The sequence below is a fragment of the Schistocerca gregaria genome, chromosome 2, assembly GCF_023897955.1.
Source record: "Schistocerca gregaria isolate iqSchGreg1 chromosome 2, iqSchGreg1.2, whole genome shotgun sequence".
Lineage (NCBI taxonomy): Eukaryota > Metazoa > Arthropoda > Insecta > Orthoptera > Acrididae > Schistocerca > Schistocerca gregaria.
This window is the reverse complement of record NC_064921.1, coordinates 246,071,707-246,094,232: the sequence shown is the minus strand read 5'-3', so window position 1 is coordinate 246,094,232 and position 22,526 is coordinate 246,071,707. Positions and strand designations below refer to the sequence as shown.

The 22,526-nt window shown below is 38.4% G+C and overlaps 1 protein-coding gene across 1 annotated transcript in view; it reads left to right on the top strand.

The window, feature by feature from the left end:
• LOC126336780 (sphingomyelin phosphodiesterase-like) overlaps window positions 1-22,526 on the top strand; it is a 123,323-nt gene that overhangs the window by 5,301 nt on the left and 95,496 nt on the right. Inside the window, exons 2-3 of the mRNA XM_050000798.1 lie at window positions 3,149-3,306; window positions 15,814-15,981. Coding sequence (XP_049856755.1) covers window positions 3,149-3,306; window positions 15,814-15,981 — 326 coding nt within the window. The remainder of the gene's footprint in view (window positions 1-3,148; window positions 3,307-15,813; window positions 15,982-22,526) is intronic.

Sequence of the window (22,526 nt, the reverse complement as noted above, 5' to 3'; positions counted from 1 at the left end):
TTTATTGCAACGGAGCATGCAGTTCTGCTGCACTTTCGCAAAGATCCTAGGTGTCTGTTGTAACTGGAAAAGGCAACAGGTGATAAACACTGTACACTCCTGACCACCATACACACATACTGTAAACAGATTAGCTCATAGCACATGTGTCGTGTTCCGACTGCATGCATTGCACTGGTGCAGTAACCTGTGCCACAAGCACAACACTATTCCTGGTGTCAGTTTCCGTTGGATGAGACAGCTTGTGATGTGTCCACGGTGAGTGAGGTGCGTTACTGAGTACAGTGAATGACACACAGTCAGAGATGAAATGTTACTCATCATGAGCGTTGGCAGACACACAGCTATGTACAGCCCCGCAGGATGCAGTGCCTATAAAGCGACATGAATGTACAGAGAACGCTCTCCCAACAGGTGTCATCCTAACTGGATGATGTTTATCTCGGTGGATACCAACTTTCGAGAGACAATGTAACTCACGCCACAGAGAGTCAGCCGGGAATCTCGCCAAATACATGTGGGAACACCAGACTTTGAGGAACGATGTTGGATCATGTGGTCAACAAGCCAGCAGTAAGCACCTACCAACTTGCCTGTGAAATGCACACTTGGGTGGATACAGTGTGGAGACTACTGGTGGAGCAGGTATTACGCCTTTACCATAATGCGTGAAAGAACTAGGACCAACGGATTTTAAGTCCCACATTTACTTCTGTCAAAGGATTTGCTGGCTCCCCATTTGAGTGGTCCATGTTCCCTGGTGATCTTGCAAGATGTGCTGCCACAGTTTTTGGAGACTGTACCCCTTGCTGTCGTCAAAATGCTATGACTTTAACGTGTCAGTGCACCCGTCCATTTCTAATACCCACAAGCACCTGAACACCACATCATTGAACAGGTAGGGGAGGCCAGTCACGGCTCTCGACTTTTTCGTCTTGAGTTATATGAAGACATTGGTGTATGAAACCATGTTGTAACAGATGATCAAGTTGCTAGGGTCCAAACTGCCTATCTCCTGATACAACAGACACCAGGAATCTTTATGAGAGAGCAGCAGAATGCGATGCAGCTTTGCCATGCTTTGGACAGCCCATCTGTGTGATCATTCTAGTTTAAGTTGTTGATTGGTACCCGCAGCTATCTAATTGAATTGACAGCCTTCACATTTGTTTGATTTATCATGTAACTTAAATTTAACTGATCTCTTTTAGTACTCACACTTTTCATTATTTAGGGTCAATTTCCACTTTTTGTGCAATGCAGATTTTTGTCTACGCGGTAAATAACAGCACCATCTCCAAACAATCTAAGATGGCTGCTCAGATTGTCACATAAATCATTCATATGCATCAAGAGCAGCAGGAGGTCTATAACACTTCCTTGGGGAACACCGCATATCACTTCTGTTTTGCTTGATGACTTTCCATCGAATATTATGATCTGTGACTTTCCTTAAAGAAAATCTTTTTTATCATATTTATATTTTAGAGATTAAGCTACCTACTCATGTCAGATGATATTGATCTATGTGTTCTTCCTCTCCTAAGGGGCTCTTTTAATTACCTTTCAACTCCTTTGCTCTTTTGTCAGTAACTGCCACCCTGGTTCTGGTTTCTGGGTGAGGAGATACAAAGTGGCAACTCACTGAGATAATGGGGAAACTTCTGTGAGAACATCTGAATAACTGTATATTAGAGAATTTCTCAGAATGCAAATGATCAACAAAAAATTTAATTCACATATGAAGCATCTGGTTACAACTATTAAGGCTAGTGTATCATGGCTCTCTAATCCACTAAGTGCACACATTATGTGATAATGAAATTGCATTTTTAGTTTCTTTTTGGAGAGAGAAAGTAATACATACTTGTATAAGAAAGTTGAATTATCTTAAAAAAAGCTTTTCTTAGTCTCAATTAAGCTTTCTGATGGTCAGCATCAACAATATTCACTTTAGATCCTGGACCTTGCATATTTATGAACAAAACTAATGTTCAGACTCTAATATGAATGAAAATGCCCATCTTGACATTTTTGGTTCAGTCCCGTTTTTCAGTGTCACAGACAAATATTCCAATTAGAAAGTTTGCATAAACTTTTTCAAAATAGTCACAGCTGCATAACATATAAAAACCAAAACTGGCTTCATAACATTTCAAAGGAGACTGGCCTCATAGAAGGTGTCTCATTGAAATGTAAATGAAGACTGATTTAGTGACTGAATCCTACAACAATTTTGTTAGTCACTGGCTATGGCACTGATCATAGCTCCTATTCAAGGCTTGATGTAGGAAGTATTTTACAAAACATCAAAATACAGAGCAGTTACGTATTCAATAACAACATATCAGACAGGAATATTGGTAACAAATACGTTTATCTGCCAGTGGAATGGTACCACTGCTCTAAAATATCGATCATTACATAACATTGTTACATTACTGAGTAGTGATATTTCCTGAATTCCAAAATTTGAAAAATTACGAGAAATTCTTTACAAAGAAGAAAATAATGGTTTTCAAATGAAGTATATCAGTCTCAAGACGTATCCTTATTAGCAAAGTTGGAATTTCAAGTGCAAGTATTTTTCCGTGAACTTATATTTTAAATAATTCCTTAAAATTTTGAATAATTACGGAAATATACTCTTTCTGGGAAAAATAGTTATACCATTGTCATCATCTAAGTCACAGTTACATCATGAACAATATAGATTATAAAAATTATGCATATAATAGTATTTGTCGGTATCATTTACATATCTGTACCAATCTTACACAAGAAAGATCTGATCATTTCCAAACTAAAATTAAATAATAAAATTAAACAGAGGTTAATCACATAACAGTGCCCTTACAATACCAAAGGCATAGATTTGTATATTACTACTTGTAAACATTTTGATAGCATCACAGCAGTATCAGAAAATTTTATTTTATTGTAATAAACATGATCCAAATAATCACTTCACTGTTTGCATCACTATGAGCCTGGTACTTGACATAAAGGAATCAGTATTCAGTTTCATTGATATTGTTCTTATTATAAGATGTTCAGCAATTGTTGCCACATTGAAAAAACACTCTACATAAATCCTTCCAGTTTACTTTTGACTACTTTTTTAACACTATTAAACTCTATATTGCAGAAGCATGGAGGCACAAAGCTTTAACAGAGATGTTTATGAGTGGGCTGGAGTCATTTCATTCATCAAGAGTGAAGCCACCTCACTTTCAAGAGGCGTTGCATCATCTCACCCTGACAAATAAGATTGAGTCAGAATATCTTTCAGATCTGAGCCCAAAGGTATGTTCTCTGAATATACCCATACAACCATGTAATCTATACAGTATTAATTTGGCCTAACTACATTTCCTGAACCTAAAAGCTTATTCTGTGGCAGTTATAATCAGTGGCGAATATAGCATGTACTTTGGGGGGAGGCAAGATTAATGTAAAGATAAGTTAAGTAATTTTAAGTAGATATCCCATGACTTTTTGTATCAGTTTGCTGCGCATATTCAGAGGATAATTTGTGCTTAAGCTCCTTTTACTTTACTGTGATAAAGTTTTTTTATTGTTAACATTAAATCATAAAAATATAGCTATTTTTAAAAAAAACAAATGATGAAAGAATCTCAGTTATTATTGTCTCGCTGTGATGGTTGTCCAGTGGCTCGCTTTGTTTCCTCTCTGCTATTGTAATTACAAGATGCTGACTAGCAGGACAGTGTCGAATTCAATAATGTACCATACATTGTCACAGCATTCTGCATCTTGTGATTTTAACAGCATCGAGGAAACAAAGTGAGTCATTGGAGAACCAACATAGGCAGACGATAATACTATATTTCAAACAGCCAAGATTTTAAAAATATCTCATTTGCAAACACTAATCCAAACTAAAAGCGTGAAAATGCGATTGTGATTATTGTGTTTGGAGTGATTCTAGCAATAAATATTGGTTTATTCTGTCACGTACGTGTAAATTACCAACACCCCTATTTTTTATTTTTGTGTATACACGCATATATATGTGTTTTAATTACTATAATCCAAAAGACTGTTTTGAGTAGGTATTGTTTTGGAGAAACCTTACAAGAATGTTTATTAAATTGATTGTTTGACAAATGACAATACAACAAAATTTGTTTTATAAATTTTTTATTGAACTGACAATAAAAAGAATACATAAAATTAAAAAATGTTTACAAAACAAAGTTCAGATTTCTTGGTACACTTGCAAACTTATCAAGAACCTCATCACCACTAGTTATAATGTCACTGTGGATAGAATGTAGAGCAAGTCTGTTAAGCTATCTTTCAGATACACTGTTCCCTAGGTATGTCTACAGGCTTCCCAGGCTGGAAAAAGTTCACGCGATGGTTGTGATAGAAATGGGAAGAACTGCGAGTAATTTTAGAAGGATATAAATGTTGGGGAAGAAAGTCTTGTCACATTTTTGAAGAGAAATGATAGCTGTTTTTGGAAGATTTGAAGAATTTTCCTGACTCCACTTTTCTTTCCACAACATAAACTCACTTTGCACAATTTCTTTTTTGTGACAAGTCTTCTTCGTAGAAATTAAAAGCATGGTCCAATAAACCGAAATCTGTTGTGATACACTACTGTGGGATGATGTTTTGTAAGGATACAACTGTTTCCTTCTGAGAATCAAAGCATTCCTTAAGTGAGATATAAAAATCGTCCAAGTATGACACATAAACAGCTCGTCGACATTATTCTTCTTCTGTGGTGTAAGGGAAGTTGCTATGTTCTGATTGAAGGCGGCAGATTCTTGGAATCTCTTCCTTTGGCAGCGCATGTTTTCACTTCATTATATAAAGCTTTAAATGAGTCATCTGCATTTACCCTTTCCTTTGACAGAAGGTGTAAGATACTCATAACATTAGTCAATGCTTGTGTAAGATCAATATTTTTGTTTTCAAACTGCTCAGATAAGTTATGGGTGGTTGACAGCATCTGGCTCTAACAAGAAACGAAAATTGACTAAAGCACTTCTTAGAATGTGAGCCTTAGATGTTGTGTCACTTAATTCCTCTTCTATTTTTTGAAGGGAGAGAAAGATAGGGTCCAAAATGTCTTTGAATAAAAGTACTGAGTTGTGCCTTTCTACCCACTGAGTTTTGCACAGTGAAATAAGTTTCTTCTTCATTTCTTCTGGGCAACATTCAGATATAACTGATTTCAATATTTATTTTCTTTTGGCTAAAGGATGAAAGAATCCACAGACTTCTTTTGCGACACCCATACAGTTTCTTATAAAAGGTGTGTTGCTCGCATCTGACAAAAAAAAATTAGAGTGTGTGAAGAACAATGTGTATACATAGCCAACAGTAGCTTTTCTCTGATGGAAGCTTGTACTCCTCTGAATTGCCCACTCATCATGGCAGCGCCATCGTATCCTTGGCATTTCATGTTGTTTAGGTCAAGCTGTAATGTTGACAAGGTCTTCAATAGTGTGTTAGCCAAACTGCTACAGTGGCGCCATAAACAGGGACAAATGCCAGAAAATCTTCCCTGATTTTGAAAGTTTGCTCTTCTACGCAACGTACACAGAGAGAAAATTGTTCGATTTGACAGACGTCAGTGGTTTCAACTGATAAAATCGAGTAAAAAACAAGCTTTGTGACGTTTTCTACAATATTTAATTGTATTAAGTGACCAAGTAAAAACATCGTTTTGGATGAAAGAATTTGTGTACATAGTCTTCCCACCACTGGTCATTAAGTGGTCTTTAATAATAGAATCTCCACTGTTGGCTCTGTATCTTAACAACGATCGAAAATTCCCATCGTTTTCGACCAATTCTTCAAGGATTATTCGCCCAGTGTCACGATGACCCCTTATAGCTATTTTCTGCCTTCCACAAAATCGAATAGTTTGTATTATGGGGATTAGCAGTTTTCTATTATTCTCAATATCCTGCCTTCTTTGGGCTTTTACTTGACTGATAATATTTTCAGCTTTTTTCTTAACTATAGCTTCAATGTTTTCACCAATCAAAACATATTTCTTATGATACGATGTGAGTAACCAGTTCCCCTACTACTTAGTGGTCTCCTTTCCCAACATTTTCGGTATGGAAAAATAACACGCAATACTTGCAAAAACATTCAAATTCTTCCGCCGAATAAGGTAACCACGTACTTTCTTGTAGTCACATCGTTTGAAAAGATCTAGTATGATTTCAACGAGTAATGGAGGGAAATTTATACCCAGACTCAGGTTTCCAAATATTTTCCAACAAAAAAAAATCTTTTCTCGTTTGTGAAAGACTGAACGGAATTGCCTTCACAATAGTTTCCAATATCATACATATTTTTCCTTACGTGATCATGCCCTCTATTCTCCGTGAGTGGAACCAAAGTAATTGAGCTCGAAGTAGTGTCATCACAAGTAGCAATTCAACCAACGCAGCAGACTTTAGAACCGACACCGTCAAGCTCATTTGCGCTTTGTCCTTTCATAACACTAACGACTTCAGGTGTTGCCAACAGTTGAAGTGAGCTCTCCACCAGTTTCAAATGCAAAAATCACCAGAAAACCACTAATAAAAAATTCCCTACTCATAATCGCTGAAATTTCCATAATAATTTTTTAATTATTATGAAAGAAAACAATAAGTATATTAGCAATTAGTTTCCTTTATTATTCAGTAATAAAATATTCACAATCATTAAATGAACATACAGTAAATAAATCAGCAAGTCAAGGTCAGGAACATGCAAAAAATTATATAACAGCAGCTAATTATTTAAATTAATTCGTCGTCTTCAGGTGAATCATTTTTGTGTGCATCATCGATGTCGGTTTCAGATTGATACAACTCTTTGGAGCCGATTTGTTATACAATGTTCACTGGAATTTCATATTCGTTGCAGCATTTTCCTTTTAGTCTCAAACCACAGCTTATTCTTAATATGGCAGTTAAAAGATTTAAGTTCGTTCTACTCCTCTGCATGTTTTTTATTACCTTCATACTGGTAAACAGTCTCTCAACATCGGTATTGGAATGAAGTAGTATAAGGACAGTAATCGCAAAAGTCGCTAAGTACTCATATCTGGATTACCTGTGAGCATCTTTGAAATGCAATACTTCATTCCAAAATTTTTTTATATCTTGGTCGTTCCACTTCAACAAATGAATTTGTCGCCACTGATCACCCAATTTTGCTATAAATTCTACACTTTTATTGAACTGAGCCATTACATCAATTAGATTTTCTGTGTTGTGATTAAGTGCTTAATAATGAATAAAAAATAGGAGTGCGGGTCAGCTACTACAAACAGCATAGTGAACGTATTATTGTGGCCAAGATAGACACGAAGCCCGTGCCTACTACAGTAGTACAACTTTCTATGCCAACTAGCTCTGCAGATGGTGAAGAAATTGAAGAAATGTATGATGAGATAAAAGAAATTATTCAGGTAGTGAAGGGAGACGAAAATTTAATAGTCATGGGTGACTGGAATTCGACAGTAGGAAAAGGGAGAGAAGGAAACATTAGGTGAACATGGATTGGGGCTAAGAAATGAAAGACGAAGCCGTCTGGTAGAATTTTGCACAGAGCATAACTTAATTATAGCTAACACTTAGTTCAAAAATCATAAAAGAAGTAGTGAAGGCAGCAGAGGATCAAGTAGGTAAAAAGACGAGGGCTAGTAGAAATCCTTGGGTAACAGAAGAAATATTGAATTTATATGATGCAAGGAAAAAATATAAAAATGCAGTCAGTAAATGAAGCAGGCAAAAAGGAAGACGAAAGTCCCAAAAATGAGATCGACATCAAATTTTCTGGTAACCTATTTTTTTTCTTCTGTCAGACTTACTATAAATGTTATGCACCGATTATGCAACATTTCTTCGTCTTCCCATGGTAATCCTTTTTCTCGCTGTTCAAAGCGAAATCCCAAATAACATCTTCGATCGAAGAAATCACGAATAGTTTGAATAAAAATATTAACTTCATTTGCAGGTAACGCAACTTTGCTGACAAGCATATCTATCAGGTTGGTCAACTCATGAAAGCGTTTGGTATGATCTGTATCTTTCGACTCAGTGCCGTTCTATGACAGTGTTCGGCAGTGACATGTGAAATAGCTGTGTACGTTAGTTCCAGTACGGTTGGCAGTGTAACTGTTCTGTTATTTTTCGTGACAAGTCCCTTTACTAGGCTCCAGATTAGTTCTGTCCGGTTCATATTGTAGTGGAATAGTGGCAAATGTAAAAATGCAGCATTTGAATGGTGTGCTCGATGTTGTGGAAATGATAGCTTTTCATGTTTCTATGACATTGATCACTGTGGTTCGTGTACAACTGTGGTATAAAAAATGGACATAGTCCAAATAAGAGTATTTTGTTCTCCACTTTTATCCTAAGAAATTAAATTGTTAAGTTTCCTTAATTTAAGTAACGTTTGTTAACATTCTTTCATTTAATATCGATAAATAAGAACTTATATTCGACATGAAAACGGAAATTTCGCGAGCAGCATGCAGTTATAAACAAGAAGACGTGCATTATTAATAAGAAATGATGAATATTACAGTTACGAGATGTGAGTATTTCAAATTGGACGAAAGGATGAACATGGCGAGACTAGAACAAGTAATCCATGAACTGCACCAGATTATCAATCCGCTAAGCGACAGAGTCCGCCAGACATTCAGTGTATAGTTTTGTCTCCACTGCATCAAAGATAGTCCATCGGATTTCTTCAAAACCGATTTTTTTCTGTAAATTTATGAAAAACGTTAATAACAACCTGTTTCAAGTCATTTTTTGACCGTGTTCCAAATACGTTTCACTACGGAGCAGGAAGCAGCCTCAACCATTTTCATACTGCTTATTAACACCGCGACAATCAGAGCACAACAGTACAGAGACTGTGACTGTTCACTGTTTTTTAAATACAAACTATACACCTAAAGCGTGATTAAGGAAAAGTTTGATGGCTGTTAATGTATTCTAATATCTTAGAATTTCATTTAACATAACTAATTAATAACATATTTACTACAGAAATAGGAACTACTTCAAAGCGTGTAACAACACAAGTGTACATGTGCAGCGGCTTCTGACCAATTACATCGTTTGTGTTTGTTTACAGCAAATTTGTTCTTATCATGAACTGAGAATACAATTTTTCTGAATATAGTAATAATTCAGCGGTGATGCACAGTTTTTTTAAATAAATATAATTTAAAAGGACAGATAAAACATCTGTTCACCATGTGACAGCACCAGAATACACATATAAAGGTATTTAAATTTGCGAGCTTTTAGAGCCAGTGGCTCCTTCTGGCAGAAAGGGAAAGCAGAGGAGTGAAAGAAAAGGACTGGTGAAGTTTCGGAAATGAGGAGGGTTCAGAAAAGTCATCCAGAGCCCTGGGTCAGGGGAGACTTTCTGGACGGAATGAGAAGAAAAGACTGATTGTTGGGGACTGCACCGGATGAGATTTGAAAACCTGAGAGCTTAAAAGTAGAAGGCAATGTAACACCCAAGAAAGAGATTACTGCCAAAACATCATGCACATGTCAATAACAACAGATAGCTAAGTGAATTGTAGCTGACAGAGATGAGAGGGGGACAGGGAAAAACAGAGAATTAAAGATATTGAAAACTAAAAGGAAGTGAGGAAATGAATAGATAATGCGAAGAAATGCTGAGACCAAAGGAATTAACGTCAATTAAGGCCACGTAGATTCCGAGAATGAGGGACATTTTATAACGGCAGTTCACATTTGCGGAATTCTGAGTAACTGGTGTCTGTGGGAAGAATCTAGATGACAAGTATGGTAAAACAGGCATGGAGGTCAAGGCTGTCACCTTGTAGAGCATGCTCTGCAACAGGATACTGTGTGTTGCCAGTATACAACCTCTGCCTATGCCCTTTCGTTCTAACTGAAAACTCGGTGGCGGTCATGGCGATGTAAAAGGCCACCCAGAGTTTATATAACATCTAGTATACAATTTGTCGTTCAACAGGTGGCTCTCCCTCCTTAGGTAAGCATCTCCAGGGCTTAATTAATGCTGAGGGGTTAACTCCATTCGTATACACGGTTCATCAGTGGCCAATATCTATGAAGTAGTTTTCACAGACTACCTCTAATAATGATGTTTTGTCTTTAACCATCAACTAACAACTGACAAAATATTGTTGTTACAGGGAGTCTGAGAAAACCAGTTCACAGATGTTGGCCACTGATGAAATGTGTATACAATTGGAGTTAATCCCTCAATGTCAGTTAAGGCTTGAATATGGTGTACTGAAGCACCAAAAATGATAGCCATATAGTAAATAACATAGTTAGGGACAGCTGTACGTGGTCCATTTTATTATATATGGGTATCTAGCCTAAATCATTTTACTGTTGGTTTTGATCATCCGATTACTTTAAGAGATGGTAAATGATAGCACCATCTGCAAACAATCTGAGTGTCTCCTAACTTGTTTCTATACACTAAGAATAGCCGAGTGTCTATAACACTTCCTTGGAGAATGCCTCACATGACTTCTGTTTTATTCAATGACTTTCCATCACTTACTATGAATTGTCAACATGGTGATGGGAAATCATGCATCCAGCCACACAACTAAGACAACACTCCATTTGTACCGGACTGGGATTCAGATCCGCAATATCTGTTCCTTTGGACATGCATGCATGTCCAGTAGAATGTTGCATCATGATTTGAAATAACACAAGTACTGCAATTTCATGAATATCATAGGCACAGATGTTGTTCATAATGTTCTTCAAAGTATTTTCTCAGATTCCAAATACAGTAGAGTCCTGCTAATTCGAATTAATTGGGACTGGACCTTGTTTGAATTACCGAAGTGTTCAGATTAGCCGGAATTACGGTGACGAGTTTCTAGAATGAAGTATACCAAGCAGATAAGTAAGAAATAGGAACAGGTGTGGGAACAATGGCTCATTCTCACTCCCTACCCTTTTTGATGTGCATTGGTGAGACCTTTGTTGTGCACTGCCAGTTAGCTTGCAAAGCACTAGGTTGTGTTAGTTATTGATCACTGGTACGTGTAACCGTTGTATTGTATTCATTCAGGTGTAGTGGTGTACATATTTTTGTCATGAGTAAACGGAAACATACAACGTTAACTCTCAAAGAAAAACTGAATGCTTTGAAGCGTATAGACAATGGTGAGAATGTAATTAAACTGGCAAAGGAACTGGGTGTTGGTAAGGCAACCATTTGTGATTGGAAAAAGAACCGAGTGAAGCTTGAACAGTCCTGTGCAACGTCTTCTGGAAAATCACTCTAAATCCGGCAGACTTTGAAACAGTCCTAGTATGATAAATTGGATGAAGCTGTTTCCCTTTGGTTTATGCAGGAAGGAGAATGGGGAACTCCTTTGAGTGGAGCACTGGTTCAGGAAAAAGCTGTTTACCTGAACAAGTTAATGAATGGTGATGAGTCTTTTAGTGCAAGTATGGGTTGGCTGGACAGATTCAAAAAACGTCATGGAATCCGTCAGCTAACAATTACTGGAGAGAAGCTTTCTTCTGACCGTGATGCAGCGAAGGAATACTTGGCTGAGTTTGAAAAAATGATAAGAGAGTGAAAGTATTCTCCCAAAAAAACTTATAACGCTGACGAGACTGGCCTTAATTTTAGGTTATTGCCAACAAAAAGCCTGTAATCAAAAGCAGAAGTCCATGCTCCTGATTTTAAAATATGCAAAGATCGTGTGACTTTGTTAGCGTGCATCAATGCTGCTGGTAATCAAAAGCTGCCTTTAATGCTGATCGGTAAATCTGACAGGACCAGAGCTTTTAAACACTGCAACAAGAAGTTCCTGCCCGTATATTATCGCAACCAGAAAAAGCATGGATGGATGATAAGCTGTTCAAAGAATGGTTTCATGGCCAGTTTGTTCCCTCTGTTTGACGGTTTTCTAAAGAAAGTCATTTGTCTCCCCATGTAATCCTTTTGATTGATAACGTGCCATGTCACCCCAGCATTGAGGAATTACGTGATGAAGAAATTGTGGCAAAGTTTTTGCCGCCGAATGTTACACTACTTTTACAGCTGATGGACCAGGGCATACTGCAAACATTAAAACTGATTTACAGAAACCAGTTTTTGAGAATTCTGGTCCAAGATGACAGCATTTCTTTAGAGAACAAAATAAAAAAGATCAGTGTGAAGGATGTCGTTTATTTGGCTGCTGAGGCATGGCCGAATATTTCAGATAATACTCTGCGAAAATCGTGGAGAAAACTGTGGGCATCTCTTGAATTTCAGGTCAACCTAGTTGAAAATTAAGAGGTAAATCTACTACAAATGATACAAACAATCCCTGGATGTGAAGAAGTTAGTGAAGGAGACGTAAATGAGTGGATGGCAGCAGATGGGGCATGTGTGGAAAACCTTATTGATGCTGCTGTGACTCAAGACCAGAAAGAAGTGGACTGTTGTGACGGAAGTGACACTGAGCCTGAAAATGACAAACGAGAGCTGGTGTCACACAGTGAAGCAGCAGAAGCCCTTGACCTCGCGCTACGTTATTTGGAGCAACAACCTCTGCTACACCTGCTAATTTGATGTTTATGAGATGATGGTGCAATTATGCGCTATATAACAGACTGTCTTCATTACGCCAAAAAAACAATGACAGTTATTGTCATCTAAACAGTAGGGATAAAATGTCCGCTGTATTTTAGTAAGTTTGACAGCTTTTCTTTCATTGTTATGCATTGTTTAAACCTAATGTTTTCTTGCCAATTTTTGTAATACATGTTTACTGAATTGTGTAAATTAAAATAGTGTGTACGTACAGCAGTTTATCGCACAGTTTTTCATACTTAGACTAGCATTTTTCATGCTCGGATTAACCGAATGTTCGGATTACTGGGAATCGAATTAGTGGGACTCTGCTGTATGCGCTTAATTAAATTTTCTGGCTGAATGAGGACTATTTTTGACTCAATTTTGCTTCCTCATTGAACAGTATTGACTCAGTAACTCCTTTACTAATTCAGGATACAAAACATTGCAGTTTTGTCCAATATATATGTCCTGTGTCAAAGCTTAGTCTTCCATTCTCAATGCTTCAAAGCAGATTTTTCAATGCTGGTTCCATAACTCAGGTAGAATGTCCCTGAATTGATTCAATAAGTCAACTGGATGCCATTTGACAATAGGACTGAATTTGCGAATATTTTCAGCACTAAGGAATACTTCCTTATTTCACATTCCCAGTATGTGACTTCCTGCTGTGTTACCTTCACATGACAGTATTTTAGTTTGTTCTTTACCTGTTGTACATTTCTCATCATAAGCTGCCAACAATTGGTTGCATCTGACTAATAGTTTTGCTTACTTTGCACTCAAGTATCTTGTGTTGTAACTACTGGTGTGAAGTGTTCCATGACCACATTTTAAATATTGCTGGCCTCCATACTCACTGACCTTGGTATCTAAGTCTTCTATATGCATAGCATAAATGTCAGTTTCATTTCTAAGGTTTCCTTCTACATTACTAATTTCAGTTTTGACCTCTATAAATTGTTGTGCTCATCTTCAATCTGTTCTCATAGCTCAGTATTTTTAAGTTTTGTGGTAAAAATTTCCTTTGTTTTCTTTTCATTGCCTACTATTTTCACCAAGTTCTGCAGTAAGATAGTGATTTAACTGCTTATTATTGTCCTCTAACTGCTTGATATCTTCCTTGATTTGCTTGCTATTTTTGACAAGTTTTGCTATAATATCTGCCTTCAGTTGCTTATTATTTTCCACCAACTACGTGACCATGAAAAACAAGAAAGGGTTTGACTGACCCTTTCTTGCATAGGCATGTCAAGTGCTGGTGCACTTGGAGGTTCTACAGGTTGACAATTATTGAACTATATGAAATAAAATTGTCATAGCTTCTGAACGGTTTGTGTTAGGACGTTCAAACTGCATAGTTGTCAGTGGGTCATGATGGGGATTAGTACGCACATATATGGCTTGGTTTAGTGACGAAGCCCATTTTCATTTCAGTGGGTTTGTCAACAAGCAGAATTGGCACATTTTGGGAACTGGGAATTCACATTTCACAATGAAGAAGTCTAATTGCCCTTAATGGGTGATTGTGTAGTGCGATATTCCTTGATAGCATGGTGACTACTGAATGGTACATGATGGTTTCGGAAGATGATTTGATCCCCATTATCCAACGTGACCCTGGTTTCAACAAGGTGTCTTTCATGTGAGACGTACCTTGACTCGTCAAAGAAGGAGAGTTTGATGTCCTGGTGGAGCACTCTGGGGACCGCATTCTGGCTCTGGGATACCTTGAGGCCACTGGCATGGACCTCAATTGTCCACCATATTCTTCAGATGTGAACACATGTGACTCCTTTTAATAGGGCTATACTAAAGACAAGGTATACGGTAATAACCCTAAAATCATTGCACAGCTGAAAACAGCCATTCAATAGGTCATCGACAGCATTGACATTCTCACACTTCAGCATGTCATGCAAAATTTTGCTATTTGACTGTGTCCCAAGGATGGCAGGCATATTGAACATGTCATAACCTAAACCCAAACATCTGTAGTGATGTTTACATGTTGAACAAAGTGTGTGCATGCTGTATTTTGCAACTAATCTTTTTTTTTCAAATAATTCAGTAATTGACAAGCTTTACATTTACTAATAGACTGCAGTCCCCAATTCCAGAAACTGCTGGCATCTCACCACTAATTATTTCAATCTTAACATCACCCATCTTCATCAACATTTCATCTATTTTGTGATTTGTGAAGCCTGATTAAGCCATGCGAGGTATTAAATTTTAGACTCAACAGTTCCTGGCTCAACACAGCATAACACATTATGATTCACCAGTGCCAGATTCAGTGCTTAGAAGTATGCCAAATGCATAGTCAACCAACAGAATATACAAGATAGTTTCATTTACATATACAAACATTTGCCATAATAGTAGAGATTTACACAGCAACTGAAATTCAAAGCGGGAAACCTCATGCTACCAAAGACTTTACCAAAATAAGAAAAAATGCAGTTAATGGAATTCTGTTTCTTGTTACTTTTCTAACTATTATTCATCAGCATTAAATTTATTAAATAGGCATGTGACATGTTTATTCATTTCACTAGGGGTGCTATTGTTTGGCTGTTCTCTACTGTTCACACAGGATGGTACAAATACTAAATAGTGGACTGAGGAAGGTGCCGCAGTGGTTAGCACACAGAAATCGTATTTGGGAGGACAATGGTTCATACCCATATCTGTCCATCCTGATTTAGGTTTTCCATTATTTCTCTAAATCACTTCAAACAAATGCAGGGATGATTCCTTTGGAAGGGCATGGCTGACTTCCTTCCCATCCTTCTCTAATCCAAAGACCTTGCTGTTTGGTTCCCTGCCGCCACATAAACCAACCAACTAAATAATGGCACATTATGGAGTCAACTGAAATCATATTCGTGGCATCAATAGGGGTATTCACAAGTCACATAGACAAAATCTTGGCTGAGAGCAAGTGCAGAATTGTGCACTATTATAAAACGTAGAACCAGTAGACATAATTTTACCCAATATAAAAATATAAATGTACATTTACAATATGAATACTTACCTACATCTGACAAAACCTTTGCAAAAGGTATCCACTACAAAAATTTCAAAATAATTACTATGTATTGTGATTTTACACAGATACAAGTGTTGTTGTGGTGGAAAATTTAATAATTGTTGTAATAAATAAGGCATTGCTTGTTATCCTCCTTATATTCTGATTTACAGGACCAGGAGACCACTTGTGTACTCTGTGATGTATTTGTGAATGCAGTACTCGAGTATTACAAGAGTGGGAAATCAAAAGATGAATTAGAAGCTTTACTCTTGGAAGCTTGTATCACATTCAACATACAGACTGAGGAAGTCTGCAGAGGCAACATTGAGGGAAGTATTGTAAGTAAGCACACATTTTGGAAATATTGCAAATACATAGTCAATTGTGAAAATTACATAATCATGGACAAATCACTAGAAAAGAATATCTTTTATGCCATGAATTACTATTTGCTGTGTAATTAAATGAGTTAAAGTTTGTGAGAACTTAAAACTTACTACACTCCTGGAAATTGAAATAAGAACACCGTGAATTCATTGTCCCAGGAAGGGGAAACTTTATTGACACATTCCTGGGGTCAGATACATCACATGATCACACTGACAGAACCACAGGCACATAGACACAGGCAACAGAGCATGCACAATGTCGGCACTAGTACAGTGTATATCCACCTTTCGCAGCAATGCAGACTGCTATTCTCCCATGGAGATGATCGTAGAGATGCTGGATGTAGTCCTGTGGAACGGCTTGCCATGCCATTTCCACCTGGCGCCTCAGTTGGACCAGCGTTCGTGCTGGACGTGCAGACCGCGTGAGATGACGCTTCATCCAGTCCCAAACATGCTCAATGGGGGACAGATCCGGAGATCTTGCTGGCCAGGGTAGTTGACTTACACCTTCTAAAGCACGTTGGGTGGCACGGGATACATGCGGACGTGCATTGTCCTGTTGGAACAGCAAGTTCCCTTGCCGGTCTAGGAATGGGAGAACGATGGGTTCGATGACAGTTTGGATGTACAGTGCACTATTCAGTGTCCCCTCGACGATCACCAGAGGTGTACGGCCAGTGTAGGAGATCGCTCCCCACACCATGATGCCGGGTATTGACCCTGTGTGCCTCGGTCGTATTCAGTCCTGATTGTGGCGCTCACCTGCACGGCGCCAAACACGCATACGACCATCATTGGCACCAAGGCAGAAGCGACTCTCATCGCTGAAGACGACTCTCATCGCTGAAGACAACACGTCTCCATTCGTCCCTCCATTCACGCCTGTCGCGACACCACTGGAGGCGGGCTGCACGATGTTGGGGCGTGAGCGGAAGACGGCCTAACGGTGTGTGTTACCGTAGCCCAGCTTCATGGAGACGGTTGCGACTGGTCCTCGCCGATACCCCAGGAGCAACAGTGTCCCTAATTTGCTGGGAAGTGGCGGTGCGGTCCCCTACGGCACTGCGTAGGATCCTATGGTCTTGGCGTGCATCCGTGCGTCGCAGCGGTCCGGTCCCAGGTCGACGGGCACGTGCACCTTCCGCCGACCACTGGCGACAACATCGATGTACTGTCGAGACCTCATGCCCCACGTGTTGAGCAATTCGGCGGTACGTCCACCCGGCCTCCCGCATGCCCACTATACGCCCTCGCTCAAAGTCCGTCAACTGCACATACGGTTCACGTCCACGCTGTCGCGGCATGCTACCAGTGTTAAAGACTGCGATGGAGCTCCGTATGCCACGGCAAACTGGCTGACACTGATGGCGGCGGTGCACAAATGCTGCGCAGCTAGCGCCATTCGACGGCTATCACCGCGGTTCCTGGTGTGTCCGCTGTGCCGTGCGTGTGATGATTGCTTGTACAGCCCTCTCGCAGTGTCCGGAGCAAGTATGGTGGGTCTGACACACCGGTGTCAATGTGTTCTTTTTTCCATTTCCAGGAGTGTAGTTGCTTTTTGTTAGTATTCCATGAAGCTGTCCTAACAAGCAATCAAGGAAGGAAATAATGAGCAAGTGTGAGATTCAGTGGTAGAAGCATATACAAATGTAACTAAATGCCATATACTTAATATAATGCAAAAGATAGTTCCCATATAAATGGCCAGGTAAGCCATCTCTCAGCAATGACAGTTGTTAATTTTGTCTACAGATTCAATTTACCATAGATGTATCTACACAGTAATAAAAATTTTGGGTTATATCGTTTCTCTCAGAGTCCACTACTGTCATGAAATTTATGAACATTAGTGCCAGAAAATGTTACACTAACAATATTATAGCTGAAATAATTAAATTCATCAGAACCATAAATCAGATTACTAAGAAAGACAACAACAAAAAGAAACGTAGCATGACTCCTTTTCCTCACCCCACACACCCATCTGACCTTTCCCAGTTTTTTGTTTCCGAGAATGAAAAGTGGTGTGAAACGAAAACATTTTGCTGATGTTGCCAAGGTGAAGGAAAACTGATGGAGGTGTTGTCAAGCATTACAAAAGATGAATTTCAACAATGTTTTGAAAATGGGATAAAAGATTAGACAAGTATATTTGCGCAAGTCGACAGTCCTTTAAAGATAACTGGAGCTTTGTGCTTAAAATGTGAATAAATAAGTTAAGAAAATAAGTTTGGTTTCTTTTGGGTACCCCTTTGTGTGTACATGGTGCTCTAAAATTCTCCTTACAAACTTATAGAGAGTACTGAGGGAACCCCCTGTCCAGAAATGCTGCAAGTCATTTGAAAACATGTTGGTAACATGACCACTTTTACAAGTAGTTCATTAGGTGTGATCCAGTACATCATTTGTTTTACAATTCCTCTCATTAATGACCAAAGAAACAAAAAGAAAACCTAATCAGCTTTCACAAACACTGTGGTTTACAGTATGGCCTCTACTAATTTGGGTGGTAGCATCTCCTTGGAAGTACGGAGCCATGCTAGCTGAGAGTGTACGTACCCGTTTCTCGAAGCCGTTGCACAATTGTGGTGAAAAGGCTATGTGATGGAGTCAGACATTAATGCAATGAGCAACTCTTCCATTACCATGTGCTTTGCCATACAGAAGGATCATGTCAGTGTATTGTGCAAATATTTACTCTACCATATTGCTTTAACATTCATAGACAAGTAAATCAGGCTCACACCAGCTTGGAGAGGTAGGACAGATGTCGAATTACATCATCTGACCTGACATAAGTGCCCTTCCACCTCCTGACCATGACTATCTTGTTGCACACCTACATAGTGAACATATTTTGAAACAGCTGTAGAACAAATACAGTATGTTTCCAGACATAGGTTCCAATTCAAAATATTGTCTACCCAGTCCCCTCTTAAAGTTCTAGAAGTCTGTAAGGGTAACTTTAGAGCACCCTACATTTTGCTTATCAGCATTGGACACAGGGACACATACAAGAAATCACTGTGATGTAACACACACATGACTACACAAATGAACCATCTACTCAAATGACACCCATTGTCTAGTTTTTTACGTTTACCAATCTGGCCTGCTAGTATACTTAGCTGCATCGTAAAAGCACTACTCATGCTTGACAGCATGCCTTACAAATAACTTAATATTAGGCTGCTCTAGGTTTCTGGCACTGGCCTTGGTATTAAAAATGACTTAATTTAAGTAGTTAGTAATCTGCCTAGCCTATGGTGGAAAAACCACAGTATATAATCCCTTAATTATCAGTCAGGGGCTACCCCTATCCACCATTCAGATTTTACACAGGAAATTAATCTTAGCCTAAAACTATGGAGCTCACTCAACGTATTTGAGTGCAGCCACACTACTTTTAGTTTATGCTAGGAAACCAGACAGCTAGCACTTTATTACATGTAACCAAATCGAACCACTGAGAACATAAACCAACATTTGGGTGCACCCACAGGTAGACTCTCCACAATAATGTCCAGCAGAATGTTTTAATAAGTTTCACACACACACACACACACACACACACACACACACACACACACACACACACACACACAGGCAATATTGACATCAGTCTTAAAACATGAACACAGTAGGCAAAATCACTCACTGTTCACCAAATGGAGTACCACAAGCAAATTGCATCAACAGCCTACTATGGTGAACGGAACTAAAGCCACTAGCACAGGAGTGACCTAGAAGTGACTGCTTTGCAGCCAGGATAGCAAAACAATTCCAGTGGATACGAAAATTGCTTACCCAATGCTAACACAACTTTTTGTGGGCAAATGTTCTATATCAACAATGTTACAAAGCAATAAGTAATACACAACCTCACCTGTGGCACCCATGGTTGCTGAGAATCACACACTTAACCATAGTCACTTTAATCTGTAGGTATACTATTGTTTGAGTGAGGCAAAAGTTTATGCAGAAGATCAGTTTTCATAATGACATTAGCAAATCATTCATTCACAACAAGACTGCACTACTTTGTATCAGGAAGGTACAGGCACACACAGCAAACAACTTAATGAACAGTTAAATAAATAACTGTGCAAAGTAACTGCCCAATGCAGAAAGCTGCTCAGCATGGCATCCACAAATGTAGCCGAACAGACACAATGCCTGAACTTGAGCAAGTGCAAACCATGCAACCAAATAAATGACTTGGATCCCAATGCAGCGCAATGTAATGACAATAACGACCTACACTGGTAACAATTAAGATAAAAGACAAGCACTCTAAAAAAGCTCACATGATTCAATTTTTCTGTTCACTCTACTAATCAACAATGTGACTGCAAGAGTCAGTAATCCACCTTGTTCCAAAACCACAGGAATCCAACAGTCTGTGACATCCAAACTGGAGAGACCGACTGGTCCAATAAAGCCACCTCTGGCAATCACTACTACAAAACTGTTGCTGTCCTACAGAAGATGCATATCCTAACACACTATACAACAAAGCAAGACTGTCACATAAGCCAAGAGTGCCTCCTCAGCTCAGAGAGTTCATGTGACAACACAGAACCTGGCAGCACAAGAGCAATACCACATAAACAGTACTGTGCTCCATAAATGCAACAATTAAGGTTGCCAAACTGATGAACACCTGGCACAGAGTATTACAAGATGCTTTTAAAAACTTCACTGTCAACCACTATAAGAGAAGCATTGTGGATCATGGAGCAGTTTATTATTGAAATTTCGAGAGAGTACTTTGTGGAAACAGTTGGACAACATATTAATTCTTTTCACATACATCTCATCTCATGAAATGACCATGATGAGAAAAATAGGAGAGCGGGGGGAGAAGGTTCAGATATTGGTATCAGAACTACTCTCTGCCACCCGCCATCTGTTTGGAACTGGATAACTTTAGTCTTTGGAAGATTAAAGGGTAAGCTGTTTGTGCTGAACCAACCCTGTATGCCTGTTGTTTTATGCTCCCAGTTGTGTCTGGTGATTATGTGTTTGGCTCCTTTATCAGTATCCTTTTGCATCAGTAGGCACAACAGTTTCTGAAGAGCCCTCCAGTTAGTGATGTTACAGGAAATTACAAACTGCAGTGGTATGGTCAGTTGGTGAGAATAGAGAGTGACAAAACAAGAAAATACTTCAGTGCAGAAGTACCAGTGAAAAGATCGAAGAAAATACCAAGGGAATGGTAAAAACAGATGGAGAAAATGAGGTGGAGCTAGGATGATTTCATGGAATGAAACTGTACAGTTACAGAACCAATTGGAAAGTTTTTGTGTGTCACACCCAGGAAACTACAGCTGGAGAATGATGAAGAGTCAAGAATGTATGAATGATTCTTGTAACAGTATTCTGTATAACAAGAGGACATAGGAAATTGAACATTCATTTACAATTTGAGAAACAAAATTTGAAATTACAATTCAATAGGAATTCTTAGGTGAAATGAGTGAAAGACAAACATTTGCAAGAACTTTTCTTGTGGTACAGGAGCTTCAGACAACCAAAGAGATGGTCACAGAGGCTGACAATAATTAAGCAAGTATGAAGTATGCAGCAGGCCACAATATCTGAGGCATTAATTAATCCATTACAAATGATGATAAAAAATTAACCCTTTACAGAATGTAATCTGAACATCTGTCATCTGAACACAACAATAAAATAGACCAGAGAGGTGCTGATTGTATTTCTGGGAAATCCACTTTCATTTACCCTAATACATAAAGGCCATCAGAGCTAAACCTGTCAGTTGGTGTATCCCATACATACACAGTGGCATGAACTAACACTAGTTGCTGATTTGTTGACGTGTTCTTGTGCTGATGTGAATTGTGATTTTAGCAACTGCAACTTTCCTGATATAGATACAAATGTTGACAAATGAGAAGCAGTTAACTAATGTAGAACATTTTGCAATCCTATTTTCACTAAGCCTAGTGCTGTTTAAAATTATTTTCTATGACCAGCTAAACTTTTAATTTTATTCATAGTGATTTTGATTCAGGCAATTTAAACAAAAAACACATGTCTTCAGTCACAAACCATGGTCTATATTGAAAAGCATGATGTGTTTCAAGCCCTCAACTACTTTTTACTTCACATTTATTTATTTAGTTATTTTTATTAAAGATTTCTGTTGATCCCAGTTGCTACAATATGGAATGAGTCAGTGAGGGATGTTTTTCTTACTTTATACAGTAATGAAAATTTTCATTAATGAATACATAAGACTAAATTGTAATTCAACTGAAATTTTAACACATGAGAACAAATGGGATATATTATATAAAAAAACATTAATTTATTTTTACTTCGATTTAGTGTCAGAGGCATAGATTTTTAAATTGTCTTGAGTCTTGCTTTTTTCTTGAACGCAAAAATTTATTTATTTATTTATTTATTCTTTGCCCATGGACTCCAGCTGCAAGTATTGGGTGTGTCATACAATAGGCTGTTAA